Raw genomic sequence first — 10,000 nt, forward strand, 5'->3', positions numbered from 1 at the left:
AATTTATGTGAAGAAGTATACTATTTTATTTCATGAATTCTTATGCATCATACATGTACATTTTTATATAAGTTATTACCGTCACATATGTTTAATGTTAAGCAGGTTTAAGTCGGATTAGGTTTGGTCAGGTCAGGTTAAGTCAGGTTAGATAAGGTTAGGTTAAATTTGATCATGTTAAGGTAGGTTAGATTAAAGACCTACGCTAGGTTTGGGTAATTGTTCTGTATCATTGTCTTTTATCATCACCAGTTGGGAGCAAACGCTTGGAGATGTCTTGCTTCACTTAGACGCCGTAGCCACTCCCCACAAATTCTTCTAGCAAGCCTCCATAGAGACACCCTTCCCATTCCAAATACCTCCAAGGAACCGATCGACTCGCCTGTCATAAGTTCTGAGGGTGTTTTGTCTCCTCCATGAGGCAGATATCACCTTGGGAATGAGATCAATATCAAGGAATCGTGCCCCATGATAGTATATCCGGAGTTGATGCTCACGATTTATAATGGTAACTTAGTTTCACAGCGTAGTCTCTGCTGTGACACAAAATCACTCAAGTAATTCCCCAAAGGCCCTTGATACTAAAGAGGATGGGATGCCTTTTCAAGTCAGTATTCAGATAATACGTTTCACAGCCGTACAAGGCAAGGAACACAGGTGACTTAAAGCTTGGGATTTCTGTCTAGATTATACATCAGATATAAAGTCAATAATCTTCATAGGAATCCCACGGATCTGGAGAAGATCGCCAGAGCACCCCGCGACGCTCCGGTTCAAACGCCTTCTTAAGAGTAACTCAAGTTGAAGCTTCAAGTTGAAGCTTCACAAGAACAAGAAACGCTTGGATCCGATCTGTTGTTGACTGACCGGACGTGAACACAGATTGTTCAGGCCTCTGAAATTGTAGCAGATCTGAGCCAACCGGGACCAGCAACATATGGGCGACCAACATGCTTGGCACACTGAACAATGTAATACTGCATTAACTGTTGCAATCTTGTTTTATTATTGTTGAAAAATCGAAAATAAATAAATGTTCGATGGCGCCCGTCATATAAATCAATTGCGTACGAAGAAAGAATAAAAAGAAAATGAAAATATCATGATTTGCGAAAACCATACCGGCAATAATTGGCAAAAAGAATAGAAAAAATATATAGCAGTAAGAATCGGTAAAAAGGGTAAATTTTCGAAAGTGCACACCTACGCGATATAGCTTTAGAAAAATACATACTAATTTTCTAAATTATAATACATCCACGTAATATACGTTTTCCTTGGCAGAAATCAATAACAGAAAAGGTTGCTAAAAGCGATACACTTACAAACGTAGCCGCTGGGGCTGCTTGAGACGCCATCTTTGTTTTGATAGATGCGGTGGTCGAAGAAATTTAACTGTGATAAATTCGTCTATTCTAACCTAACCTAACCTGCATTTAGTAATGCGATACCTGTAATTCTATAGGTCATCAGGGTCATCGTTATCGTCGTCGTCGTCAGGGATGTTGACGGCCGGTTTTGGTATCGTATCCGATCGGACTGCGGGGTATACAGGAGTTGCATAGCTTTAAGAAATGCATGAATCTCAGCTCCGTAGCACTGTTTTAAAATTATGTACCGTGCGAGGTACTGACGGAAGCACTGAGGGCGTATTCCAGATCCTATGATCATAACTTCTTTCGATAGTGTATTTGGTTTTAGCGGGCCTGGAAAGACACAATGGCGTCTCGTTCCTATGGTCGGAGCTTTGTTCGGTAGCTAGTGTATTTTCTTTTAGCATTTTCTTATTTTTTATCTCCGCCAAGACAAACGCATATAACGTTGATGTAGTATAATTTACAAAATTAATATTTAATTTTCTAATGATATACCGCGTAGGTGTGCACTTCCGAAAAATAACAAAACCGACGATCATTATACTGTACATTTGATTATACGGTGTCAGAATTCCAAAACATTCATATGAATCAATGAAATTGTGGATGATGATAAAGTAGAATTTGGTCTATCTTTTCCTCATACCCATATTCAATATCCAATACACACAAATTTAATCCACGTGGAACCACTTCTTTACAACTCATTTGTCACATAATGTAATACATTTTTTCTATATTTCTTCCCTTTTCCACTTGAATGATTTAGATAGAGTCCAAGCCAGACTCAAGCCTTGGACAAAAAATATATAACCTGAAGAAGATGAGAATCTACACAATGGGAAACATAGCTAGAATAATGTGGGTCTGAGAAAAGTCAGATTTGATACGAGACAGTTGTGTACAGTTATTTCGGGTGCTGGAAAGTCACAAGTCTTCTCATTTTTCTTCCGTTCTTAAACATTGTTTTTATTTTCCTTCCTTCCACGTGAATCTATGTATTCTTCTCTACAGGGCGTTGTCTATTTTTTTTCTTATTTTCAGTGTTCCAACTACACAAATTTTAAGCGTTATCTACAAATTTCAAGGTCGATAATAATAGCACCTTTCTATCGTGAATATTTCATGACTTTTCTAAATTACTTAGATTACTTAGATTCGCAACGTAAATGTTGCTGATGGCGTTTTGTTCTAGATTTTTTTTACGAGTATCCTGGACGCTTGATACTATACTGTATATGATGTGCTTGTTATCTTTATTATTTTTATTTGTGTAGTTTATACATTTTTCTTTATTTGCTTTGCAAAGAGAAGTTCATTAGTACAGTTTCTGACACATGAAATATTGAAAGACAGTACATAAGGTATATAACGCCTCATCTTTATCATATCTTGTTTTTCTAATGTTCACCATGTGTATCATTGACTTCATAAATGTTATGCAGTCGACAGTTTATGCCTTTAGGGACTTGGATAACGCACTTGCGAACAAGCTCCACGCAAGATCCTCTTTTTAATTGGAGACGGATCTTTACTCAAGAAAAGAATGCTGATCACTATTATCACTCCCTTGTACAACCCTTCTTAAATATCTCCTTTACCTTCTCCATGACTCTACTCTAAGAATAGAATTGATGCTTAACTTCTCAGTCTACTCATTTACTTCTCTTTAGTACTTTAAAGTATTTCTTGTTATCGACACTTTATCGCAATACTTGATTATTCTCGACATGTTTCTTAGCAATTATTATCAACAATTCTCCAGTGATATTTTAAAGCAAATTGTGACGATTCAGTATCACATTTATTGACACCAACTATCGTAATAAGTCTAACACGACTACACTCAACCCCCAAATACAGAGTTGTAACCGCGGCTGTTTGTGATTGGTCAACTTTATTTTAATTCTTTGTCTATTATGTTTTTCCACATGAAAATTAATCGTTTAGAAAATATAACGTGGTGATTTACTTATTTTCAATCATAGTGAAGTAAAAAATATACATCCATACTTAATAAAAAATGGAAATACCAATTGCTACTTTTTAAAAGGTAGAAAATAATAAAACGGAACTCAAGTGCAGTACTTAAGTATTTGTACACTGTTATTTTACAAACTGCGTACAACACGCTACAAATACTTAAGAACTATTTTTTGTGCTCTGACACTACTGCGAAATCAGTGACGGAGTTTGGTACTTTTGCTATCGCATTGAGAACCGCCACAGCAAAATATTTTGTGACTACGAGTAACATTGTATTCTTAACAGAAAATACGCAGCGCTGCAAAACCTCAAAGTGTATTCGTGACAAGTAGCACAGCGAGACAAAAAAAAAAAATGCAATAATTTTTGATAAACGACTAATATCGTAAAAAGAATTCAAGAGCATTATATGAAAGGAAAAAAAAAAAAAAAGATGCCTCAAGCTGATCTAGAACCGAATTACCGAGGCCAGAAGGCACAAGACCGAGCCCGAGTCACCGCGTTCGAGTCTGAAGCCAAGACAGAATAAACCGCCCTCGGGGGTGAGCAAACTTTTCAGTACAAGGGACATATTCAGAAATTCACAATTTCAAAGGGCCGCATAGCATATTTAGTAAAAAGATTAATGTTCAAAATAACAAAAATAAAAATATTTTAAAGAAATAAAAAAAATGATCAGTTGATATTCTAAACTAGAAAATTTATATGAAACACGTTTATTTGGAAAAGAAAGTAACTCAGTTTGAAAAATGTATATATATATATATATATCAATTAATATTTGATAATAACGTGAGTTGACTTGATCTTGGCGGGCAGCACCTGGCCCACGGGCCGTAGTTTGCCCACTCCTGATTTAGACTAACTCTGAGACATACAAATGCATATATATAGATAAACACACACACACACACACACACACACACACACACACACACACACACACACACGCACGCACGCACGCACGCACGCACACACACACACACACACACACACACACACACACACACACACACACACACACACACACACACACACACACACACACACACACACACACACACACACACACACACACACACACACACACACACACACACACCTCTCTCATGGCGCTGTGGTTAGAGCTCTGGCCTGCCACTACGGAGGTCCGGGTTCGACTCTCGCCCGGGGCTGAAATAATATCAGTATCGCAGCGCTGAGGGGTGTTACTCCAACTCTCGTGGGCGGGGAGTTGGGTGTGTGTGTGTGTGCAAGGTCATAGCATTACCCATAGATCGGACCTACGAGCTCTGAGCTCTCTTCCAGGAGGGAAATAGCTGTCGATCACGAGTCTAACACGTGATCCAAAGACCAAGTGAATACACACACATACTGTCACGCCCTTGCGTAAATAAAATTATGTTTAGACTTTTCAGGATCATTCCTGTCATTCATTGTCATGTCATATGTAATATATGTATGTAATCTATAACCTATTGTTTATCAAATATGTACGTGTATTCCTTGTTGCTAAGCGCTTCAAATCGTCGCTATGATGACGTCAGGAACCCCAAACGTACTCAATACCGGCGGAAAGAGCGCGCTCGCCCGTTGATTGGTCACAACGTAAACTACCATGCGTATTGGTGTACAAAAATCGTTATAGACGACTATATGAGGCAGACTGGACGACAGAGAGACAAGGGAAGAAGAGAGTGGAAACAAGAAGAGAGAGGAAAGAAAAAGCTGAGAGAAGAAACAAGTAGAGAAATAGAGACAAACAGAAAAGCGCCCACGGTTTATCTGAAAAATATGTAGTAATTCTCAATACTGTCGTCACGACAGCTCAGTTAAAGAAGTTCATAGGACCTTTTCGATTGAACTGGACAATCATAAATTACCGAAAAATGTGTATAGCATCTCCAAGCAAAGATGCAAGTCTTCGCCATCCGAGTTATTTCGGATATCATCTCGAATTAACTACTGCAAACTAGGCCATCTCCCAAGTGTACCCCAACAACCAAAATGATTCCCTACCAGAGGTTATCGCGCATCTGTCTCTCCTCAAACTATGTGTTTGTTCCCGAGACCTCAAGACCGTTCCACACAATTCTTCGTTGGAACGTCTTCTGTCAACCTCAAAACCCATACATGTACGGAAGAGAAGGCGTGATGGGTGAAAATCGCCTAATCAAATCATCCTCCCCTTTCAACAATGACTTCACTTTTTTTTTATCAAAATGGGCACTCACATTATTAAGGTTGTTCTTCAGTTTAGCATATGTGATATCATCAGATAAAAGCTGACACATTTTTGGACAACAGCTTTATTCGCTCTAGATGTAAATCACCATAATTTTTAAGGTTTCTCATTGCCTTGAAAATCTGTTTGGGCATCTGAAACATAAATGATACATTTACAAATGTTTACATCTTCATTAGATAAATCACTACATTTTTCAAAGTTGCAAAGTGAATTTGCAAAGTTTTACCCATTTTATGATGTAATTCAATTGCATTTGTCAACAAGAATATCATAGAGAGCAGTCTCATTAAACATTCTGAAGGAGTTAATCTTAACATTAGTAGTGGCTTATAAACTAGTTTCATTATTGGTAATATTTGTAAACAAGTTGGAATTTTCACCAGACATCTTTATTATGAATTCTTGTGACGTTCTAAGATTATATTTGTGTTGTGATTTTTCGATTTGATTATGTGGTGTGACCGTATGACCGCTACTGTCCATTTCCGGCAGGGATTTCTCCTAGTTTATCTCTCCTAATATGATTTGTTTTGTGACGATTCCTATTTATATTGTTGCTACTTATCTTTTATTGCTTACTTTGTACCACTTTCATTTGTATCTTCCTGTGAAGATGTGAAATACACGATGGCGATTGGGAAGTCTATATTTCTTGTTTTCCTTATAGGTAACCAGCATATTATTGGATCACGTGCCAATTTTGTGATTTATCTACATACATGTATCATATATGATGGTGATCAATGCATTTCACTTATTATTTATATAACTATGTACGACGTGGTCACTCGCTGAATCAAATCTTGCAATCCACAAAGCGGGGCATTTCCGCAAATGTGAAAATAAGAATATCGTTTGCGGATATAAGTTTGTGATAACATTACTATATATATTTTCTTTTTGTAATGCAAAATTAAGACCGCAAGTTCGACTCTACCCACAATTTTTCCAAGTGGCTGATCGTGTTAGTGCTTACACTGCCCTCCAGGCGGCGTCAAGGTTCGTGGGTCATTCTACTCTTTATCCCTTGCACCTCTCATTAAGCCATTCAGTTTGGAGTGAGCAGCTGTAGCAGCAGTGCAAGTATGAGAGTTCCAGTCTGCCAGTGCTTTGTTTCTCTATGAGTCTCCTGAGGAACTAATTTTGGTCATCTGACAAGAAGACCACCAAGGAGTTAGGACAGGACATGTTTCCATCTTAGACCGCATGGTTTTTGGGTTTCTCAAGTACAGCGCGGCTGTTCCAAGATCTACGGCAGTGGAGAGACTATTCTTCCAGGGGCTAGACATGATGAATTCAGTCCAAAAGGACGCCTGAGAACTTCTGATGTCCCGTCTTTGTAAAGTGGAAGACCGTGGAATAGCTCATAATCCATTTGACTCAGTCGATGTTGCTGGGGAATGATGGCTTAGTTGGGTGACAATGACTCATTGACGCTGACTAACGATACTGTGTTGTTCAGCTGTTAATAATAAACAATGCCAGTAACAGTGATGTACACTTGTATAGGGGATAACATGTACAGCAAGTTCAAGTTTTGCACAGTGTTAGCTTAATATAACCTATTACTTTGAGCTTGTCTGTCCAGTACTGTCCTCTCTAAATCTACTACACCATTAGCGATTATCAGAATTACTTAGTTAATTTAGCTATTAATGGTCAGTAAGTTTTTATTAGTAACTATTTTTTACTAATGATTTCTTCAATTTTCAACTGTGTATAACTAGTACAATTATGTTAAGAGTTATTATATATTACTAATTTGTTACATCTCAGTATATAAATACATGTATTATTCGCTCTAAAATAGTGTTTTCTACCTTATTGTAATGTGATGGGTACTTTTTATAACCGACATCGAAAATGTAGTTTGCATTTGCGGTATAAACTGTATATTTGAAATTGCGATTTTACACAAGCGGAAAATATTATTTTATTTTAAAGGTTAGCGATTGCGGATATGAAATTGCTATGATGGTGCTTAGCTCTGGCGACTCAGAATTGGGCTGCGACCTATACTTTGAAAATCCCTGGAATAAGGTTATAGGGCTTACCGTGCCTGACACGGGCCCAAAGGGAGGACTGCATTGCCGACGGGGGTAGGGGAGATGACCCGTCACAGGTGCGATCATCATCCGTGATGTAATCACGGGTGTCATCTGACAAGTCGGCCAACTCTAGATCACTGCAGTAGCTCTCCCCACCCCCCACTCCACTTCCGCCGCTTCCGCCACCGCTACCACCGCCGCCCCCTCCACCGCTGCCACCATCATGGAGAGGTGAGCTCTCGCCACAGCTGCCTGAGTCGACAGCGTGAGCGGTGGGACATCCCTGCAGCAAAAGAAAAAAAAACGTAAACATTAAAAAAGTAGAGAATAAGTGGAAAAATGTAAACATAAAAAAATAGATAATAAATGGAAAATTGTAAAGTTTTATCAAAGGCTAATCACTGAAAGTATATCTTTTCACCCCAAGTCAAATTCAACTAAAAAAGTCAGACAGAAAATTGTTAATTATGAATAACATGTATAACATAGTCATAAAAAATGCATACAGACATTGTTATCTAGATAATACTTTTTAGAATAACCATCAAATAATGCCACAGAATTTGTACAATATTCTTATATTTCAATGATGCTTTTTTACTATCCTAGTAACTTGTGATTTATGTAATTTTGTCTTTGCTGCCAAATTCTTTTTCTTTTTCTCTATAGATAGAATAGTCTACAAAACTTGCACTCCTATTTGTGAAAATTTAAAACAAAATCTGCTACTAATCCTTACAAATATGTAATTGGGGTGGAGGGCAATTTCTTCCTTTACTTCCATGTAGAATCTGTTTCGTCTTGATATCATACAACGTCAAAATTTCTGGACTTTCCACACAGAAAAAAAAAAATGGAGCGCTGGAAGGCTGGTGCTAGGATTTGCGGGGCCCAATCAGGAAATTGATGGTGGGGTCTCTACTCTACAAAAGTTTGAAATGGATGGCCGAAAAGCATTAAGTGCTTGATATGCTAAACATTGAAAAGGAATATGAAAGTCATATATTTTTTTAATACAAATGAAGACAATTACAGGCATACTGCATATGCACACGTCATTTATAAAAAACCTAATCTCATCTTGTAATTCCTTGCTCACATTGTTAACTTCAAAAAGTAATTCATGCCAAAATATCAAATAATTTTTTTTTTCAACTGGTTTGCTAAAATATCAGCTTTTACTTTTACCTTGGATTAATCTGTTATCTCTGATATTTCCACAACTACATCATGTAATTCTTCAGCCTGATAATAAAAAACTTTAACACCATCACTCCAACACTTCCACCTTATGTTGCTCAAGCGTTTCACTAATAACCCGGGTACACGTTTGTTTGACACTACCCACCTCCTATTTGATGCTGAGAACAATATGTTGATCCTTTGCAAGATCCCCCCAAAAATGTTGTAGCACCTGGACAACACTTGGCTACATCTCCAAGTAAAAGATTATAATTGTGACATACACACGGTACAAAGAAAGCTCTTGAATTACCCTCCTTCAGTCGTGCTTGTACGCCAGATGTATGACCTTTCGTGTTGATCCTTCCTTGGCCTCAAATGTCTTACACCTCTAAAGTTGATTCCTTCAGTGTGTTTAATAATGTTTTATTTAAATCTTCTCCTGTGCTAATTTCAACTTATGAACTCTTTATAAACACCTGATGGAGCTAAGTTACCATTAGATACATACATGATCGTTAGAGACATTTGCTCTTGGTGACTCATATCAGGCGTGCAATCTAGAATTATGGTGTAGTATTAGGTTGTTTTTACGTGTTTCAGTTTCTCACTCAAAACAGTTGCAGTCACAATGTCTAGTAGTTCATTTTGAGTATTTTTCCTAACTATCGATTACGAATTTCGTGGGTTTTGACTTTTTGTAAATGTTCTTCAAGAACAGTGTCAATTTTTCCAGACGGCTCAACAAGACATAAAAAGTTTTCATTAGTCACCGAATTTTTCTCTGTTCCTCGAAATGCTAGATTTTTCTCAGCAAAAATCTACGCCATTGCTACTAGCCTTTTGAATACTTGTTATTGGTGCTTTGCATGTTCATTGACGATTATTTTAAGTTATTTTTCAATTGTCTGTCCACTACAAAGTCTTAGGTGTAACTCCCAGAAACTCCATGTGGTATCCAAATGTGTGTGTTTTTCTATTTCTTACACAACCTTTAAGAAGATTATACCAGTTGTTGAATTCACTTTTTTTATAATGCGCTGGTTGTGGTCTTCCTAAGAATTTTTCAAATAAAAACAATAAATCAATAAAATATGAAATAAATAAAAAACAGACCGATAATATATAATCCAAGGTCGTACAACACACTCCCCATGTAC

General features: G+C 37.4%; 1 protein-coding gene and 1 pseudogene across 1 annotated transcript in view; both read right to left on the minus strand.

Annotated features, from left to right (window-relative positions):
- LOC143035543 (uncharacterized) overlaps positions 1-8,697 on the minus strand; it is a 10,879-nt gene extending 2,182 nt beyond the window's left edge. The window contains exons 1-4 of the mRNA XM_076202411.1: positions 8,692-8,697; positions 7,665-7,941; positions 1,619-1,706; positions 868-962 (exon numbers count right to left, since the gene is read on the minus strand). Coding sequence (XP_076058526.1) covers positions 868-962; positions 1,619-1,706; positions 7,665-7,941; positions 8,692-8,697 — 466 coding nt within the window. The remainder of the gene's footprint in view (positions 1-867; positions 963-1,618; positions 1,707-7,664; positions 7,942-8,691) is intronic.
- Positions 8,698-8,852: 155 nt separating this feature from the next.
- Positions 8,853-10,000, minus strand: part of LOC143035544 (uncharacterized) — a 1,665-nt pseudogene continuing 517 nt past the window's right edge.

This window comes from Oratosquilla oratoria, chromosome 19 (assembly GCF_046742065.1).
Source record: "Oratosquilla oratoria isolate Oo_2021 chromosome 19, ASM4674206v1, whole genome shotgun sequence".
Taxonomy (NCBI): domain Eukaryota; kingdom Metazoa; phylum Arthropoda; class Malacostraca; order Stomatopoda; family Squillidae; genus Oratosquilla; species Oratosquilla oratoria.